At 46.8% G+C, this 21391-nt stretch overlaps 1 protein-coding gene across 1 annotated transcript in view; it reads left to right on the top strand.

Moving 5' to 3' along the window:
• Positions 1 to 5249: 5249 nt before the first annotated feature.
• The window catches only part of LOC119442561 (acetyl-coenzyme A synthetase-like), a 58302-nt gene continuing 42160 nt past the window's right edge, over positions 5250 to 21391 (top strand). The window contains exons 1-2 of the mRNA XM_049662236.1: positions 5250 to 5913; positions 21281 to 21372. Of these exons, the coding sequence (XP_049518193.1) occupies positions 5573 to 5913; positions 21281 to 21372 (433 nt within the window). The 5' untranslated portion in view covers positions 5250 to 5572. The remainder of the gene's footprint in view (positions 5914 to 21280; positions 21373 to 21391) is intronic.

Below are 21391 nucleotides of genomic sequence, written 5' to 3'. Positions count from 1 at the left end.
ATTTCCCTGTCACTTGGAGAGCAGCACAAGAGCCCTAAACGCGAAAAAAATTTCCGGCTCTTTATGAGCCGGAAATTTTGCCGTAATTACAGCGCAGCTTGACACACCCATATAGAAAGAAAAGGTAACCGACGTCTAGTGACCGTCTATAGCGTTTCCTCGACAACAAATGTCGAGAAGCACGCCCACGAAGAAAAACGGGAGAAACACGCACACCCCGAACGTAGGACGCACGCGATAGCCGCATAAGAGAGAAGACGCGTTTCCTCCTCTGTTCGCGAAACGTGGGGCTTTTTTTGTTTTGTACACCGAACAGGACGGACACGCTGCCTTCCCGTGTAACATTCCCGTGCATATAAATAATTCGGATCTGCGTTAACGGGTAAGCCAGATAGAGGAACAGCTGTACCACATTTATCGAGCCGTGAATACGACGCCGAACATTATGCAAGCGCATACGGCATACACGTGCGCGTCCAGTAACATAGTGATATACGTATAAAGTACACTGTATACGTTAACTTGACCGCGCAAGTGCGGTTAAGTTAACCGTGCTTGCGAGTTTCCTGCGTCGTTTGTATGCTGTCGTTCGGAGCTTATATCTGTGCGGGGGGGAAAAAAAGAAAAAAAAAGACGTCTCTCTATAGGCCCTCTCCGGAGACGTTATGAGACAACCAAAATGAAATATGCAGTTATTCACAGAAAATACTTCACGTAGACGAGCCGTATTGTGTTGAGCCCAGAGCACGTGCCATGCGCTGATGTTTTTGTGGTTTCTTGGACAGAACACGCTCGTCTTCTTTATTATAAACTGGAAGCGGCACAATTTACGAGTTTATAGCTACCGTCCTAATTGAAACTTAGGTTCTAGAAGTGAAAAAAAAAATCAGAGAGAGGTGGGCCGAAACCACTGCAGCCCAGACTGAAAACTGCGGAGGTGGCAACATGAATCTGATGGCGATCGACATTAAGGAAGTCATCATAGGTACTCCTGTTCTCAGTGAGACACGGTTTGCAGTGCCTGATAATGCGTAGTATACCTTATTTCCCCGTACCACGTTCAACGCGGAATCTAACACCACAAGGCAATTCATATACGCAACATTACCCGCCGTGGTAGCTTAGCGGCTATGGTGTTGAGCTGGTAAGCACGAGGTCGCGGGACCAAATCCTGGCCGCGGCGGCCGCATTTCGACGGGGGCGAAATGCAGAAACGCCCGTGCGTTGGGGCACATTAAGGAATCCCAGGTGGCCAACAGTTTCGGTCGGACTGTTGGGTAAATAATAAACCTAAGATAACCGCGAAGTTGTGCTTCTGATTTTCCTATATATATATATATATATATATATATATATATATATATATATATATATATATATATCTGTTGCAACGGCTAATCAATATAAGTATCTAGGAGTGATATTCACATCGAATCTCTCTTGGTCAGAACACATCACGTTCATTTCAGCTAACGCCTCCCGATCGTTGGGATACCTGCGACGCAACTTAAGAAATGTCGCTTCCAATGTTCGCAAGCTAGCTTATGTAACTCTCGTTCGGTCTCAGCTGGAGTACGCGTCTCCCCTTTGGTCCCCTCACCAAAAATACTTAATTGAACTGCTAGGACGGATTCAAAATAGGGCAAGGCGTTTCATCTTAAACGATTACAGCTACCAGTCCAGTGTAACTTAAATAAAACTTAAACTTTCATTAAAATCCCTGAACACTCGCCGAGACATTGCCCTGTTAATACTGTTTCACAAATTCATTCATTCCACGCGAGCACCGGCATGCTTGAAACGACCCTACTCCACGTCACACAGGCTTCATAATCATTTCAGCTATGCCCGCATTCACGGTACTACTCAGGCATTCCAATACTCTGCCCTTCCTCGTGCCGTCAGGTTTTGGAATTCTCTCCCGGATACAATCGCATGCCTGTCCAACCATGATTCATTCCGTGACGCCTTGATAGACTATATGTCTAATAAAATGTGAAATTTTATGATTGTCGCACCACGCATTCTTGTATTTACACTACGTTCTTGCACCTTATTGTAGCCATGGTACAATTATGTCGCCGTGTTTACTGCTATATCACTATGTCGCGTTAGTACTCCGGTTGAGGATCCAGTTGTGTTGTGTCAATTGCTTCTGTTTTATGTATGTCAAATATTCTATGTATTTTCTGTGTGCTTTCTATGTACTGCCCCCCTTACTCAATGCCTCAATTGAGGCCTGTAAGGTATTTTTAAATAAAATATATATATATATATATATATATATATATATATATATATATATATATATATATGGCCTATGAGATGCACTTTTATCAATTATGCCATTTGTGCATTTGGATCTGTGGTAACGGTTAAGCGAGATAGAGGAACAGCTGTACCACGCTTGTCGAGTCCTCTCTCTATAGATATATGTATGCACAAAACGTTCAGACATATATATGCAGCTTGTATGTATAACTACGCAAGAAAATTATGTCCCTGACATCACTATGGTTTGCTTATTTTGAAAGTTCGTTCCTCGACATATTTACGCGCGTTAACGTTCCAGGGCAATACATTCAAATTTCGGCCACCGTGGAAATTTAGGGGTAGCGAAATAAGAGGCGTGAGCCTAATACCGAGATCGACGAGCAAGATAATCAGAGTGTGACCTGGTTGCCTACTTATGTGAATGTGTTTTTTTTAAGTGGAAATAACCGTGCGTTGCCTATTTCAGCGTACGTAAAACGTAACAAGGTCTTTAGGCAAATAAAATGGGGTTGGCTGGCGGAGGTGATGGGAACAACATCTGAGCTGGTTTGTTATATTTAACTATAGCTACGGCGTCCTAAAAACGCATGCGGACAATTTCTCGGCAGCGGGAATGCAATTTTACGCTTGTGAACGCCAGCAGCGCATTAGAGTTTTGTTCTTTTTTTTTTTTTTCAGCGCGTTATCAAGGAATAAAGGAAGGTGATTAAACGTGCTCCTAAGATTTCGTGGTTTTTTAATACATATCAATAAATAAGGAGATTTTGGCAACGAAATATGGTGCCGGCTACCCCTTTTCACATGGTGACACGTATCGCATATTATCACATAATGTCCCACATATAAAAGAGTGTTACAGATCATAAAAGTATAAAACTGACACGCTATGAACTGAATCATGTTAAATGTGAGAAACATCCCAGATACAGTATAAATACACAAATGGCATAAGAGATAGAAGTGCATCTCATAGGCCATTACTGGTCTTCGTTTAATTGCGCATTTACTTTGCTAAGTTGTGATACCAAGACTTTCCACAGGTTTTCGCACCAACAGCTGTTAGAGATTTTACTATATTTCACATTCAGCTATAGGCATACATGCCAGCAAATTTGTTTGAACCTTCCATTCGGGTTAGTAAATGGATAACTCCTTCACGGAAGGTGACTGCCAAGTGTACAGTCAACTACAAAAGATTACGGACCAGAAAGTTTACAGGATCTCAGAAAACGGTCAATTCTCGAGCAGCCTGTAGCAGTAGCCAGTAAAACTGTATACGACAATGCTATTAGCATATTCTAGTCGACGCCCGAAACGCAAATACCAAGCTGCATTGTGAGGCTCTGGAGATACTCAGCTTTTTCGCAGATTTCATGGTCAACAATATTTTGTGCTTCACTGTACATTTCGCATTAATGCGGCGCCGTGGCTAGCAATTAGATGCTGACTAAGTTAACGCTTCGTCGCGGTAGCCTTGCCTTCAGTGCCGTTACCTTTGTCATCACTTTTATATTTTTCAGCAACTCACGCTTGCGTTCTCTCGACCCTAAATTGCGACTTCGCCTGCCACCTGGACTCCCCCGTAGCGAAGCAACTTTACTGTGCCGCGTGTGGTTGGGCGTCGCATCTACAAATTCCTATTCATTCCTAATAGGAATGGCTAACAGTGCGGCATGCAATTCGTGCGGTTGCGATGAGATGCTAGAGCACCTTCTGTGTCATTGCCCAGCTTTTGACGCTCAGCGACGGATTCTGCAAGCTCAACTCAGCATGTTAGATAGCAGAGTAGTCTCAGAGGAAAAGATTCTGGGACCATGGCCTACGCATTCTTGCATGCGAAAGGCCACAAAAGCTCTTCTTCAGTTCTTGAAGGAGACTAGACTATATGAACGCTTGTGACAGTGGACCTTCCTCTGCGACTGACTGTGTGAATGACTGACTCCTTACTATTTTTTCTATTCTCGCTCCTTATCTATTCTTCCCTCTCCCCAAGCGTAGGGTAGCCAACCGGGCACGTCCTTGGTTAACCTCCCTACCTTTCCCTTCTCGTTTCTCTCTCTCTCTCTCTCACTTTATATTTTTCAATATTTATTCATTTCATTTGTTTAACTGCTTACTTCTGACGCAAAACAGAGACGGAAAGTATCGGAAGGTATTTCCCACATGCAGTGCCCCGCAGCATCCCATTATAACAGCACAGAACGTTGTACACATATGTTCTCAGATGAAACTGATCGAATCAACACCTTCCGCGAGGGCCGGCATCATGTGCGACGAGTAGCGTATCGTAAACCCGCGATGCGGCGTAGTAACTACGAAAGCATCCATCCCGACGAAATGACGAAATGAAGTCACCCGACTTCGTCAATCACGACGCACGGATCGCTATAGCTACACACTCGTGATTCACGCCGTCCCTTTCGGAAAGCTTGTCGCCACACCGTCTCGGCGAATAACCGCGATATCGGTCGGACGTCTCTCATTGACGTCTCGCATAAGCCGCTTATAGTTCTTTATTCCGTCCATTACGGGTCTTCAATCTTGATGAGGGGGGCGTACGCACGCTACACAAGCGGCCGCGTACAATCCTCCCGAGCGCAGCGCGCGCGCCCACGATGCCCCACGTCAGCTGACGACATCCAACCGGCGGATCTCGGTTAATAATTCCCCGGTTTTTATTGTTTCCTCTCCCTCGACAAACAAGGCGGACCGTGCTCGGCTGCACAGTGCCGCCCGCGCCTCATCGTCGCAGCTGATGCCGTCGCGCGGTCCCGGTGTGTGACATTTGCACTCCTCCCCGGTGAGCGTTCGGGCCTTCTCCCGCATCCTTCTCTCCATCGCCCAACACGCCCGTCACTTTCACCCTTCTCTCTCTTCTCCTCGCGGGCTGGTTGACTGTAGCAGCAGCGGGCGGTCGCGTACAGCGCGCAGCGAAAAAAAAGAAAGAAACACCTTTTTTTTTTTCTGTTTTCGTTTCCCTTCGACGTTCAGTGAGCGCTATCTGCGGCCAGCCGCGCCAGTGGCCAACGCGCACGCACGCACACACCTTCCTCCCTCGCCCTCGGTGCGCCACAAGGGCCCGTTCTTTATCACGGCGCGAAATCCAACACCGGCTTGATTCAGGTCCGGCCAGCGCCGAAGCAGTCTCGGTGCGCTGCGCAGCCGTACACAGCAGAAGTAGCCCTCACTGGGGGACCCGGGGGTCTCTTCGTCGTCGAAGCAAGAGTAACCGCGTCTGCGGCCGATCGGGGCCCCGACCCAACCGTGCAACGGAAGCGTGAGACAAAAACAAATAACCATGAGCATCCACGGCGCCCAGGACCAGCAGCGGCAGGAGGGCGCCGAGCCCTCGGTGCACGACAACCACGACCACCATCGGTACCACGTGTCGTCGATGGCCCAGTACCAGCGCATGTACCGCGAGTCGGTCGAGGACCCGGCGGCGTTCTGGGGCAAGCTGGCGCAGAGGCTGGACTGGAAAGTGCCGCCCAGCGCCGACCGCTTCCTGGCGTACAACTTCGACCCCCGCGCTGGACCCGTGCGCCTGATGTGGATGCAGGGCGCCGTCATCAACGCCTGCTACAACGCGCTCGACCGTCACGTGCTGTCAGGACGTGGGGACAAGGTGGCCTACTACTGGTGAGCGAGCCGAGACAACCCCGGCTTCTTTCTTAGTCACCAGCCTCGACCTCCGGTCTTCGACGAAAATTGGTATAATCGAGAAGTTCACAGTAACCGAAAGGCTGAAATCGCAGTTGCTCACCATGTACCTCAGAAAGGAGATCGCGCTTCGCAGTTCAGGCAGGTTTCGTCATTGCTTGTTTTCAAACGCCACAAAGCTGCCGCTGAGTTATGACGAGTGCTGTGTATATAGTGGAGGAATTCGGTTTAGACCGTGGGTAGGATGATTCAAACCCGGAACGTGGGCGCACAGGCATATGTGCGATTCCGCCTGACAAGAATACGGCCGTCTCGGATGGGTTTTCGAACCTACGAACTTGCGCTAGTGGTACGGGCTTGCTCGCACGAGGCAGACAACAGCCTGTCGTCAAATATGCAAGAAGCAATTACGCAATGTCTGCTTATAGGTAGATGACACGTTATATTTGATACAAGTTAATGGTATACCGCGGCTCAGCGGAGCTTCGATTCCCTACGGCGTTTCCCGTTGGCCCTCTTGCGCCGCACAGCCGCAACTGCCGCCAGGGGTGTCCTCTCTTGTCAACAAACGAAGCGCACACTGCCGACTCAGAGACACCGCAGATACCTTTTAGTCGCATCAGTTGGCATCAAAATGCAACTATGCTGCATGACGTAGTTCTTGGCGGGGCACTCGCAGACGTATGTGTTCCGTTCGACCTCTCCCGAACGAGGAAACATTTGTAAAGCAAACGCCCAAACTTGCTCGCGCCTGCAAGGGTATTCCCGACAAGGCATTTAAGTGTCAAATTTTTATACCAGCAATCACGGAAGATCTCGAAGAATTGATCAAACAATTGTAAAAGGTATGCGTGACCATTAAGTTTGGTTGTTTATTTATTTTCCTCTAAGAACCAGGTGGTTTTATCGAGAGGAGTGAGTCAACATTATGACGAATGATACAATAAGTGAAAATAACAACCAAATTAAATTCTGGGGTTTTACGTGCCAGAACCAAGATATGATTATGAGGCACGCCGTATATAGTGGGGGACTCGCGAATAATCTTGACCACATGGGTTCTTTAACGTGCACCCAATGCAAGGAACACGGGCCTTCTTGTATTTGTCCCCCATCGATGTGCGGCCGGCGCGGCCGGTATTCGATCCTGCGACCTCGGGTTTTGCAGTCCAACACCAAATCCACTATGCCACTACGGCGAGTAAGTGAAAATAAGAAAGCTCGGTAACAGGAAATATTATAAACACCATCACCAATACGCACACTGTATCTAATGAAAACAGTCTTTGCGGGAAAGTCGTCCCACTCGTGTGTGAAAGTGCGGGAGTACGAGAAGACCTGTTTCGGTGTTGCTTGAAAGCAGCCGCACTTTTCTAAGACGGTCGACCCTTTCAGACACCCATAAAGTGTCGCAGATGGATAAAGGTGTCAGGTAATGGTGGGGTGGCATGGGACTGAAGTCCTTGACAAGGAACATGCTGTAATTTGAGTTCAAGGTTAATGAAGAACACCATTCTCACGGACAGCGTCGACCGAGCAACAACAACAACAGAAAAAAAAGAACACGACGAAACTGGAATGATTCGTTATAAAGTTTTTACCAACTGACGAGAAACCGAATCCTCCCACACGCATAGCGCACGTGATAGACAGATGTCGAAAACAAAGCTAATTAAGCCACGGAATGCGGACGCAGAATGCGTCAGTCAATCAGTCAGTCAATCAATCAATCAATCAATCAATCAATCAATCAATCAATCAATCAATCAATCAAAGAAGAATGTTTAGCAACTATGACCTCGAAGCATTTCGACATTAGTGAACGCATAGAATGAAGGACAAACTAATAGTCCATATTTGAATGACGAAATTAGGTGAAAAAAAAAAGCTAAACAAATGAATCAGCAAACCAGTGGCATTCCTTTATACTTACATATTTCGAGCACGATGAATGTGACGAGCATATTCATGCGGACAACTTAGAAAACACGCTGTAACTGAACGGGAAACTTATATAAATTATTTATATTCTAAGGTATACTTTTTGCCTGCCAAAACCATGATCAGATTGCCAAGTGCACTCTTAAAAAGTCGTAGTAGTTATTACCTAGTGTCACACCATTTGCTACCTTAGTATAGCTGCAGTTGGTAACGATAGAGTTAGTATTATAACTGACTAAACAAGGTAGTCACTGGTGCTAATGGGTCTTAGCTATACCTATTGAGAACGCAGATAGCACCAGCAGATTCAAAGTTTCTATTCTGTGACACATATTGTCGGAGTGGAATACGCTACATGTGGTCCGACATATGCAGCAGAGGTGATAATCTTTGCATCAGGTGGTGCCAACTGCGTTTGGAATTGGTAGCTGAGACCCATTAGTAACAGTGACTACCTTGTTTAGTCAGTTACCTTACTAACTGTATCTTTACCAACTGCCGTTATATACTAAGGTAGCAAATGGTGTGACACAAGGCAGCCACCACTATGACCTTTTGTTTATATATATTTTTTCTTTTTAAGGGTGTACGCCGTAGTGGGAGACTTGGGATTAATTTTGACCACCAATGGTTCTGAAACGTGCACCCAAATGCCCGGTGCACGAGCATTCGTACATTCACCCCCATCTGAATGCAGCCACCGCGGCCGGGATCAAAGACACGATGAAATGTATAAATTCATTGCGAAAAACACGTTAGTATTGCCTTTTTTATTTTTTCAGCATCATGTGCTGCCGATTGGTTGATCATTTGCACATCCCTCGGTGTCCTGAGGAGCCAACTGTTGACTACGCGCCAGCGCATGCATTTTTCTGCATGCTATATCTCGTGATAGAGAGTTCAGGCGTGCCTTGCAGGGCCTGGAAGTGACACATTTCAACAGATGCCTGTGTAGTGGGGCTAAATAATCATCAGTTTTGCTAGCCTCTCCCAACAAAAAAGAAAATCGAATTTATTAAACCCGACGTTGTCGGAGCCAACTCGCCTCCTTCCCCAGGTGTTAAACGGCGGATGGCTGCGGACATGCAGTTTTATACATAAAATATCTCATATAACACCTTGAATATCTTACACTGTTATCAATGTGTTCTATAGAATATTGTGCAAAATATAGATAATGTAGGAAGTTATTCCAGTTATCTTATAGGACATTTTATAAAGCAGCACTGCGCCGCCACCCAATCGTGTCACTTCCAGGCCCTGCAAGGCACGCCTTAGCACTCTATCACGAGATATGACATCTGGCGAAGGAGCCGAGTTGGCCCCTAGACGCCAGATTTAATTAATTTCACGTTCTTGTTCGAGACGCTATCAACTCTGTAAGATATCGGGCCATATAGAAAAAGGCGACAAATCATGGTGCGAGCGCTTACGACGTGTTCACTTCGCACTCTAGTGTTCGTCTATTTTCTTTTCTGCATTCGTTTCTAAAGTGCATACAGACGCACTTTCTGTAATTCAGACTCTCGGTCAATCCCCTTGAGAGGTGAATGTGTCACTCCTAGCGAGAACGATAACATAAAATGAAAAAAAAAAAAAAAACAGCGCGTCGCTACACGGTCTTCCTGCATGGTGTCTTCTAACAAGACCGAGATATCGTGAGGCGCGGTACAGCACTTTCTCGCCAGATACACTCCTATTGCGGAATACAGTGCGGTCGCAAGCGCAAATTCTCCGGGCACGCTCATTACCGCTACTTTCGCCTTAGAAACGCGTGCTTTCGTCTGTAGTCTTTGCCTTGCATGTTTCTCTTCGATCACACTTGTAGAGCAGCGATCACTGATGACTTAACTGTTCGCGGGTGAAGCTCTATAGAAGGAAAGAAATCATGCTGCTAGAATCTCGCCGTGGAGGCATCGCAGAATTTTATTTCGATCTCGTTTCTGACAAGACCTGCAGATTAGTTCATCAAGCCTCTATCGCTTTTACGCTTCAGAAGTCACTATTCAAGTTAGTGAGTGCCAGCCGATTTATTCATACTTCAACATGAAATACCATCAGAACTCAAGGAAAAACGGCAATAGCATCCGCAGCACTCGCAAAATTACGAACAGTCGACGACGCTTGTTAAAAAGTCATATTATAAACAGGCAAGTTTACGAATATGGGCAAATTGTTGGTCTGTTCTTGGAGTAGGCGAGAAGGGTGCAAGTATATAGTGTGCTTTTTGCGCGCAGCCATGAAGACTATTAATGTCTGCTGTAGAGGTTCAGATGCAGCGAATTGTTTAGTTTTGTCATTTGCCCGCAGAACTGGATTATGATTATCCTTTTAGAGCATGATGGAAATATATTAATGAAGCAGCGTATGTGATGAAGAACACCGATAGCCATCGTCGCAGTCATCATTCTTGAACAGGACGCGAAATACGCGCAGAAGCAAGAGCTATATAGCAAAAAACGTCGCCAAATAAAACGCGCACTTGAGAAAGCATACTTCCAAGCTCAAGGTAAAAATATTGTGGAATAAATACTTTTAAGTGTTGCAAAGGTACTTTTATGAGGTGATATAGGGCAAGAAATAGTGCTAAATTTAGTAGAAAAAATTAATGTAAAAACATCATGCAGCGCATGCTTTTTGCTTGTAGCGATTCGTCTGGCCAGGTATAACGATATTAGCAGTTATAAGTCTTGTTACAAAGCATCAATATTTATGGTCAGTGACAAGTTATATGATTGCTATAATACGCTTTTGCATCGAACTTTCTGGCCACAAGCCCAATAATTTCGCTTCCACCCCCCCCCCCCCTCCCTCATATTTACACCATCAGGTCACTTAGTGCGCAATCTCACCTTTTCTTTACATGATCTACCCCTGACACTGACGAACACAATATGCGGCTGTGTTTCACGCTTCGTACGGGAAAGAGAGATTGAAAAGGAAGAAATGAAAGGGTCGAAAGAGTAACAAGACACACTTACATTCTGCTACGAGAAAGAAAGAAAGAAAGAAAAAAAGAAAGAAAGAAAGAAAGACAGACAGACAGAAAGAAAGAAAGAAAGAAAGAAAGAAAGAAAGAAAGAAAGAAAGGAAGAAAGAAAGAAAGAAAGAAAGAAAGAAAGAAAGAAAGAAAGAAAGAAAGACCACTGACCGTTCGTCCATCCGAATGTGTGCAGAGAGACTAGAGGTGGTCACTGAAGTCTGTCGACCTCGGCAACTGCAGGAATGCACGCGTCGCTTTCTGTGTATACGACGCATGTGGCCGGGGTCCCAGGACCTTTATCACCGAGAGTAATAATGAGTCCAAGTGATATAAAGTGGCAAGGAGATGCAGGCGCTTGTCGTCGGGGCGGGGCCAAACGCAGTTGAGATGTTCTCTATTCTCCTCACATCTGCAACTGTCGCACGGAAGTGCCCCAGGCATCCTACTGAGGAATATATAGGCCTTTATGAATGCTACTTTAAAGTGGATGTCAATTGTCCTTTTCATGAAACTACCTCCACGTTGAAGGTATCCACTGAATTCATTAATTTATCAAGTTTATATACGGTCGAAGATACCTGTACTTGACGAACTAAAGCGATGCTCGATTCGTTTTTTGTGCCAACGACACATGTGGCTGTGGTTCAAAGAAATTTGCCTCTTAAAGTGGTCTTGAGTCGAGGCGGTTTAATGATGTCCGAGGACTCGCTTACGTCGATACAATAAGTCGATTTTCACTCATGCTCACTCACCGATACTAAAGCGAACCATTCTTCGCCTAATCTCCCGGGTTTGTCGTGGCTACTGGTTGCTCTCTGCTGCTGGGTCGGTCCGCGTCTCGGTAGATATATCTGTAGTACATGTCTTGCACAATTGTCCGGTTTCGGGCATAGTGCAAAATGGCACCGGATATAGTGCGAATCGAGGCGGCTCGGGGCGACATCTGATGTGTACGTAAGCGCGGACGCGAGCTCCAACACAGACACGCCGTGGTCGTCATGTCACCATCGCCATTTCATCACCTTCACCTTTTTTTTGTGTGTGTGATAATTCCTTTGTTATTATATTGTCGTCACTGCGTTCTCATTTCATCGCTACCAGGCCGCGGCGTCACGCCATCATCATCATTCTGTCGTCATCATTACATCTTCATTACGCTACCATAATCCTGCTGACGTCATTCCATTGTGATCACGTTCTTCGCAAACGAAGCTTTCATTGGTGTTTGCGGGCGACATCTGCAAAATGTTTCCCTTGCTTGGAGCGGCTGTAAACCCACTCACACTCTCGTCTACCCACACTCATCGGCACTCGCTCACGCTCCTTCTCTCGCCAGCACTCACTCGCGTCCATACTCGCTTTCATTCACAGTTACCAGCACCCATTAATGCTTATACTCGCGTCCGCTCACACTCGCCGACACTCACGAGCTTATATACAACGCACTGTCACTGACTCTCGTTGATACTCACATTACCCCCATGCACTCATTCTCCCAGTCAGTTCTCCGACACGGATGTCGTGACAGCTGACATATGAAACCGTGATACTTCACCATCACGTCAAAAAAAAAAAAAAATAGCCACGAGGTTGTCTTTCAATGGGTACCTGGTCATTGTGGAATCCGTGGCAATGCTTCCGCAGATAACGCTGCTCGCGCATCACACCAAGAAGAGCACAGCGTTCCAATTCCGCTTTCGAGGACAGACGCCGCAAGGCAGCTTCGACGCCTGGCACGCAGTCTCTCACTGACCGAGTGGAACTCGCCAAACTTAAGACTTACACGAGTGCATCGATTCGACCCCTCACTGCAACTCCGACCTCCATTCGGACTTCCTCGACGTGAAGCTTCGCTTCTCTGTCGCCTTTGGTTAGGAGTTGCCTTCACAAAGGCATACTCTACATTAATTGGAGCGACCGACAGTGCAGCATGCGAGGTCTGCGGCACCGACGAAACTATCGACCACCTGCTGTGCCACTGTCCACGATATGCCCACGAAAGACAAGAGCTTGCTAACGCGCTAAAAAAACTGGACACTCGGACGCTTTCCGTGCAGGTGCTGCTGGAACACCGCCCTCATCGCTCGTCGGCCCATAAAGCGGTGAAGGCACTTTTGTGCTTCTTGAGGACGACGGGCTTGTGTCAACGTCTGTGACTATTAGTGCACTAACACACGCGTCAGCGAACTCACTGCTAATTTCCCTTCTTTCCTTCCCTCCTCTTTCTCCCTGTCATCTTTGTGCTTCCCTTTCCCATTCCCCCGGTGTAGGGTAGCCAACCGGACGTTATTCTGGTTAACCTCTCTGCCTTCTGCCTTTTTCTTTCCTCCCTCACTATTCTTCAGACGCCCACGCAAACTCACCGGCACTCATTTCCACTACTACCTACGTCCATGCACAACTTTCGTCACTCTCTCACACTCCGCCCCACGCCTGTGAAGTAAGTGTGGAGAGAATGTGAGTGAGTGAGTGAGTGAGTGAGTGAGTGAGTGAGTGAGTGAGTGAGTGAGTGAGTGAGTGAGTGAGTGAGTGAGTGAGTGAGTGAGTGAGTGAGTGAGTGAGTGAGTGAGTGAGTGAGTGAGTGAGTGAGGCCGACCTCTACCGAAGGGTAACAGGAGCTCTCATAGCCAGCCTGCCACTATGGTAATAGCTGATGAGCAACACGAGAACAAGGTGAGAGCAGGAGCCATGTTGCTCATCGGGAGCCATGTTGCTTGTGTTGCTCATCATCTTGAATTTCCATCTCCCGCATTCCCCGTGTTATCGTAATAGCTGTGACTCACGCCTCCCCAAGATGCAGCTTCGTGCTACTGTTGATCAAAGCGCCCTTGACTGTAACTGTACCAGCGTACTGATTCCCACGTTCTCTGCAAGCCGTAAAACAACAATATAACTGTCAAAATGCAGATAGTACAGGGAAGTGTGAAACTACCACCACGCGCCTATCTTCATCTGTAGGCGCGGAGTGAAAGTGTCCGTGAATTATGCTGTTGTTCTTCTTCTTTCTGGGGTTTTACGTGCCAAAACAAGCTCTGATTATGAGGCACGCCGTAGTGGAGGGCTCCGGATTAATTTTGACCACCTGGAGTTCTTTAACGTGCACTACAACGCAAGCACACGGGCGTTTTTGCATTTCGCCTCCATCGAAATGCGGCCACCGCGGCCGGGATTCGATCCCGCTACCTCGTGCTCAGCAGCGCAACGCCTAGCTAACTGAGCCACCGCGGCGGGTAATTAACTTGTTGTGCTCTGACCGGTTTAGGGCCATTAGATGCCTTCCTGGAAGAAGGCGACTCCGGTAGGGAGTCACCTGTTTGTCCCTGCGTACACTTTGATCATCGGCTCGCAATACTTTGGATGAACACTTTAAAAAAGAGCCACTAAATCGCAGCGCCGACACACGATAGTTTCCTTTAAAGTCACGTATACAGGGATTCTCCGAAGTGAGAAAGTCTTAATTTGTTGCCCAAACTCGTCTCCCTCGTGCCTGCCCGTCGGCTTTCAGTAAATAAACGAGGGAGTTGATAAAACTTGCCCGATATAAAACTTTCTTTATCACTGCACCGTAAGCAAGTCGAATTTGATACCTCTTTTGGCGTCTCATGCGCTTTGATGCTGTCGTACATTGCAGGGCTGATTAATGATTGCGGTTTTAGCTCCAAGAGATACACGAAATCTGTGATTATGCGGTCGTACTTTAACTGTGGCACCGACACTTACTTCGACAGCCTGGGTTTCTTTAGTGCGCACCAAAATGCCCCAACGCCGAAATTAAGATATACGCGACCTTCTTGGGAACGCGGCCACCACTGCAGTTAACCGAACCTTCTGCATCATGCCCCGCAGTCAGAGCAGAGCTAGAGATGGCAGTTAAAAGCATCGTGCCTTATTCGTTGTCGACGTTATTGTATGTCAAAGTTGCCTCCATCGAAAGAAAGGGGATGTAAGCCCTGCATGAGTCGCATAAATTGCAGAAATATTTAGCGTAACCTAAGTGTACCCTTGTCGCACACAGAGATATGTGCTGAAGAAACACTAGCAGCATCAAGGAAGGCTTTCTTCGCCACATTGTTATACGAAACCAGCAGCGGCCTGCTTCACAAACGGTTTTGTTCATATGTGCTCTTCGCCACCGGCCGACTGCTCTCGCTAATATGGTCATTATCGCAATTCTCTGTCAGCTTTCTTACGATTATTTCGACAGTAAGAACATTTTTGTGAAAATATACGCCCAGATGATCGTTACGGCCTAGCTTAGATGCACAGTGGCGTGAAAAGGAATGAAAAGCCGGTTCGCTATGGTAAAGGTACATGCATTATAGCGGTGCCGTTTAGTGACACATGTTCGGCGCTGTGCGTTTTCAGAAAAACGTAAGTGAAACCTGCACAATGCGACAGGCGCCCTCCCAGGGTTACTGCTGTCCTTTTTTTTTCTTTTTTTTTTCTTCTTCAGCTGTCACAGAACGTTGGCACTGCGGTGAGCAGCAAGCGCTTCGTGCTGCTGCAGCGCACTCGCGGGCGCACTGACCCAGATAAGGCCCATCCGGACTCGCTTCTAAATCGGAACTCCAAATGTCACACGCCGTGACGCATGTTTTGATAGAATCGGATCTCGTTCTTCGGCGCTCAACGTAAAAGGACGAAAGGCATGAAACGCAAGGCACGAAACGAAGCTTGCACTTCTTGTCTGAGTGCAAGTGAGTTTCCTCAGCGAACGCAAAAAGCGTGCGTGCCTCATAAAATACCAGACGTAAAGCAGAAAGTAGAGGTAGTTCACAAATGTACGGGAAGTTCTGAACGTGAACACTACAGATTTCATGGCGGACGCGAGCCTGGAAGAGCCATGCGCGAGAATAGATCGATCGATCAATCAATCAGTCAATCAATCAATCTGTATGCGCTATCCTCAACAAGTTTAATACCTAGTAAAACGTACTGGAACATGGTCCAGTATAGTTCAATGTCTTACATGCATTTTCTGTAACAGCTCTACGGAATTGATATCAATGCCGTATACACGCCATACCGTTTCCATAAAATATCATGCGAAACACATAGTATTACTAGACGGCATTTTGAACCCTTCGGGAGGGATAGGCGAAGTGCTTTTGGCAACGTGGAACACGGGCGGTAAATGATGCACCATAATATAAAGCTAGGCGTTTAAGCTTTTTTATATTTTTTTACAGTTGTTTTACTTTGTGTCGCTCCGCACTGGATGTGACGCATCCTGCACAGTGTTATCGGCGTGCACAAACCTGCGCGAGCTTTTTAACGGAAAGAGATTACTATGACTCTCGCAGATCAGCGAATCGCGCAGCTAAGGACGTTTCAACACAAGATCATCAAAAATGCAGGATGTATCGCTCACGCCACAAAAACAGGAAGTGTCCTGAAAAGCGAAAATGACAGGAAACGTCGCAGGCAAAAAAAAAAAAAGTAGAAGATCGAAAAAGAAGAAAAAGTTCTAAAAAGTACGAAAAAGAACTTGTCTGAATAAATGTAATAGCACGTATATTTCATTCGCGTACGTGACTTCAGCGGGGCCAGTCTTAGCGGCATACGCGAATTCCATCTTCACTACATGTGTACTATAGCGCTGAAAATGAGTTGCAACGCGGCAGTTCATTACTGAACGGGCTCCGAGAGTATTTGACAGTGCCGACACACGAAACATTGGTGAACTAAACGCCGTTCCAATTACTGGTAGCACCCCGTTTACAAGAAAAAATTCGTCGGTCCTTCCGCTCCGTGAAGATGGTTAGCCAGCGAAGCTGAAACGTGCGGCTCCGGTGTTTATCACTAGGTTAATCCCGAGACTTAATTAAAGTATTTCTCAATTATGAGCTTACACACACGTTCGGCTGCGACGGAGAGAACGACGTCCGCCGTTGTCGCTTGCGTTCGATGTCTCGAGTTTGCTCGGCGGCGTGGTTAGCAGCATGCGCCCGCCCATTGCCACTTGTGATTCTTAGAAATTAAATTGCTTCAAATATAAATCTTCCTTCTTTGTGGCGTTTTACGTGCCAAAACCAGTTCTGATTATGAGACGCGCCGTAGTGGAGGGCTCCGGATTAATTTTGACCACCAGGGGTTCTTTAACGTGCACTATAACGCAACCACACGGGCGTATTTGCATTCCGCCTCCATCGAAATGCGGCCGCCGCGGCCGGGATTCGATCTCGCAATCTCGAGCTCAGCTGTCCGTTACGTAAGACAATGAATGGTTCATACCCCCTTAAGCAATCGCTCATACCCCCGTGAACGCGGCCTCCCCATTACGACAACAGAAGAGAAGTGAAATTCTACGCTGGAATGATTAGCGGCAACGCAACCAGCTGTGGAAGCAGGCGACGACGACGAACGCGGGAGCAGTGGCACGAGCGCATGCCGAGCACGAGCACGAGCACGAGCGCAACTCGAAGTCAACGAGCCAGCTGCGAAAGAAGACGACGACGCTTGAGCCAATGCTGATAATAGTTTTTTGTACACAGCCGATTTCGCCTAGCCATATATGATTTCGCCTGGACATATAAAGGTTCGCTTTAAAATAGCACCTGCCATTTTTCTTTGCGGTAGTAAATGTGGTGGGTCTGTACCATGTTGCTACTCATATTGAGTGTGATAGTCTATATCACTACCGTTACCTTAGGCGTCGTCTATGTCAATGTAGCAGAGAAATTTACTGACTGATGAGCTTCCTTATATGTGGTGGTACTGATCGTATACGATACCCGCATACGAATAAATCAGGGTGTTATTTTAATGGAACGAATTCTCATAAGTGACCTACTTCCAGTATTTTGAACGAATTATTGTGTCTCACAAAAAGAGAGGAAATAGAAAATTAATCCGACACCCCTACACAGCGTATCTGTATAGTCGCCGATGTGTGAGTTCGCTACAAATAGTCATCAGTAGGCCAACAGAATTTCTGCGAGAAGCGCAGTCTTTGAGCTTACTGTTCAGTGAATGTAGGAACGAATGGAAAATGGCAAAATCGTCTCTTTGCGCGCAAACAATCTGCGCAAGGCGTAATGATTTACCCTGTGAAGGTTGCAGCTGGAAGTTGTAGCTGGTACAAAATACAGCGTTATCGAACATGAAAGCGATCCCATTCCGAGAAAGACGGACGCTAAAGGCAGTGCGCTAAGACTTGTGCAAGTCTTGTTGGGCAATGCCGCTACTATATCCGGCGTTGGACAGAACCGAGAATCCCGTGCGCGCGCTACATTACAAGTGAAGCTGAAGAGAGAGCAGGCGGACACGCGTAAGGCCAGCGAAGCAGATATAAGTATCTTACGCTCACAGATAGAGGAGCCACGACAGACGTCTGTTTAACTCTTTCTGGTAAAAAAAAATGCTTAGAACAGACGACATCGTCAAATAAACAACAAGGCACAGATATACTAAGAGAGCACAAAACGAGCAAAAGCACGGAGGGATTATCTAAGTAGAGGATAAACATTCTCTTGTGCTTATACTTCGCTCAGCGCGTCGTGCGACGGAGTTTGAATCAAGAGGCGTTGACCGGTCCGGCTTATCTCGGCAGGGCGCGCTGGAGATCTTCACGGGGGAAGACTCTTTTGACCGTCAAGTCGACCGTTGACACTCGATGCTGCCGGGTTCCGCGAGCAAGCACTTGCTTCGCCAAACGAATGCCACGCCGTCACAACAAAAGGGTCTCCTCCGCAGCGCGCTCAACGACGACGTGAGACCACGCCGCACGTGCTTATCTCGGTGGCAACCTGTCTCGGCGGCAGTTCTTACTAAACGCTTGTTTGAGTTTGATGCCGGTGCTCCACGAGTTCCGGATGTGTGCTTCTTTTCTTTTCTTCTTCATCGTGATCACAACTCGGGTATCACGAGTTGGGGCAGTGTTACGTACCCAACTCGGCGGCCGGTCCCCGGCACCCTATAGTATTTTTCCGGCAAGACTGCTGATCAGAGGTCTGTTGGATATTCTCCGCCACTCAGCGAAGTGGTTCGCACCAAATCAGTGCATGTTCCGCGTTTGTGCAGGACGCGAAAACTACGATGCCCCGGACACGGAGCCGACACAACCTGTCCCCAAGTGCATGCAATCAATGATGTGCACACTTTGTACTCGAATCCTGCACCTTGTGACGCACCGGGTGATGTCAACATATACTGCTGTTGCGAAACGAATAGAGAAATGTGGTACATTATCACCTAGTTTAGGAAGTGCACGCGAATCGAATGGGTTTCAAGAGCTTAGCTACTTTTCTGTCGCAAAACAGCCTACACTAAAGTTGGTTAACGTTAGCCGAAGCAGTAACCAGAATATGGCGCGCTTACTTGAGGCGGCACCTTTACGTAGAACGTAGCATCCCCTCTAACAGTGGTGGAGACAAAAAGAGAAGCTCTACCAGCAACACGTCCTCAAGAAGCAGACACATTTACGGAAAATGTTTCAAGCGTATCGAAAGCCTGACGACACACTCAGGATGCTACCATTTATAGATGACGTTGCTCTGTTAACTTACACTGGAAATAATTCACAGAAAATGATTAGATGACTGAAACAGGGCTACCAACAGGTCGGTGTTGGAAACTGCCGCTAAGGAACTGAAGTTATGTTTAATCGTTTGACGAGGCCCACCTGCTGTGGACTTGCCAAGGCACAAGATGACATCCGGGAGCCTTTGCTCAGGGAAACTGGGCTCCGCAGTGAATGGACTGATGTGGCACCTCAGCAAGTGAGCTCGAGAAAACTCGAAGAGCCTTACTGAAGTTGCTGCAAGACGCACAATCACATTCTTTCTAATTAAATTCTGAGTTTGTATGTGCCAAAACCACGATATGACTATGAGGCAAGCCGCATTTAGGGAGGCAGTTTTAAGTTTGACCCCCTGGAGTTCTTTAACGTGCACACAATGCACGGTATACACTGCACAATGCACGGTGCACTTTGCCCCACCCCCCTGAAATGCGGCCGCCGCGACCTGATGACAATCTTTCTCAAATATAGAAGGCTTATGCCTATAGGCCATGCAGTCAGGTATGATGTTGTCGATAAGTCGGCCGACAAATAAGAATGAGTTTCGGTATATTCGGCACGCACTTTTACAGCATCATTGCAAAACAAAGCACGTAATCAATGTATTCTGTCGTCGTTTGCCTTTGGTTGCTATGCTTAAAGGCACAAAAGAAAAAGAAAGCAAAAAAATGTTAAGGTGCTCTACTATCTGAGCTAACCGGCAGCTAGACCAACAGTTTCACTATGAAATTGTCTGCCACTTCTATGTATGAGTGAAATACAAAATTTCAAATAAGTGTCTTCATTCTAGTTCGCGCTCTCAAAATGTTTAAACCGTGATGAACTAATAAATGAATATACGCAGAATCAATAATTCAACCGTTGTAACATAGGTTTTGTATAGCGAAAGCAACGACCCCAGCCGCGTCTTTCTGCATTGCATCACAGACCACTGGAAATGTGGGGACAAGAACAACCGGATCAGTGAGCCGTGCAAAATCGAAAAAAAAAGAAAAAAAAAGCAATATAGAGTCGCATCCCAGACGGCGAGGGCATTCAGCTTGAAATTAAGATGTGAAGTTGCGCTGGAGCGCGCGGCCTTGACGATAGATTAAGCTCTCACTGTGAGCCTGAGATGAGGTACTCTTTTTTTTTTTTCGATGCTTCCGTAGTCCGACTGCTTTTGTCCCCCCGAGTAGTTCGCCTATTTGTTTGTGTGTTTTCTAGTATGTGTAGTGCAATTCCGGCCGCAGCTTCAGAGACCTTGAAATTATGGGGCTGACACAAACAGTGCATCGCCCACATGCATGCAGTTGGCATCGATCTGTGAGAAAGTCTTATCCCATACTTCACCGCACCCCACCCTCCCACCTTGTTTCTTCCCCTATCTTATAACGCAAGAAAGAAGAAGAAAAAAAAACTTTTCCACAACTTAAAGCTCGCAAGCAGTCCCAACTAAAACACTGAGCGTCTGGTACTGACCACACGACGAGGATGTCTTGGTATCTTTGTCACGATCTGCGAGCACTCGCAACACGAATCTTGACGTCACCGCTTCGCGCGACGCTGTGCAAAGGCTTAAATAAGGTGTTTTTAACCAGATGAAAGTGGCTCACGCAATGCCAAGGACGTCCTTCGTTCTTAATACCAGAAGGCATCGAATTGCCATCTCCCACGTACTGCTCTGGCGCCTATTATCTGCTATGGATATTCTTTCCACTGTGTGTCGAGTTCACTTGGATACATGTTATTTAGACATTCACTGCAAAACCGATTCCAAATGACATATGAAGATTATTTGCTGCTGAATCTAGTCACTGTAATCAAAGAGGCTTACGTTGCATTATGGTTCATCATATACTAATAGAAAAGGTGTTTGGTTGTCTGTCGACGCGGCTACAAATATTCAATTCTTTTTTTAGGGAAGGCAACAACCCTATGGAAAAGAAGACCATAACTTACGGGCAACTGCTGGATGACGTCTGCAGATTCGCCAATGTCCTCAAGGCAAAAGGTGCGAAGCGAACGTTGCT

The sequence above is a fragment of the Dermacentor silvarum genome, chromosome 2 (genome assembly GCF_013339745.2).
Source record: "Dermacentor silvarum isolate Dsil-2018 chromosome 2, BIME_Dsil_1.4, whole genome shotgun sequence".
In the NCBI taxonomy this organism is placed as follows: domain Eukaryota; kingdom Metazoa; phylum Arthropoda; class Arachnida; order Ixodida; family Ixodidae; genus Dermacentor; species Dermacentor silvarum.
The sequence above is the reverse complement of the archived record's forward strand: the minus strand, read 5'-3'. Positions and strand labels throughout refer to the sequence as shown.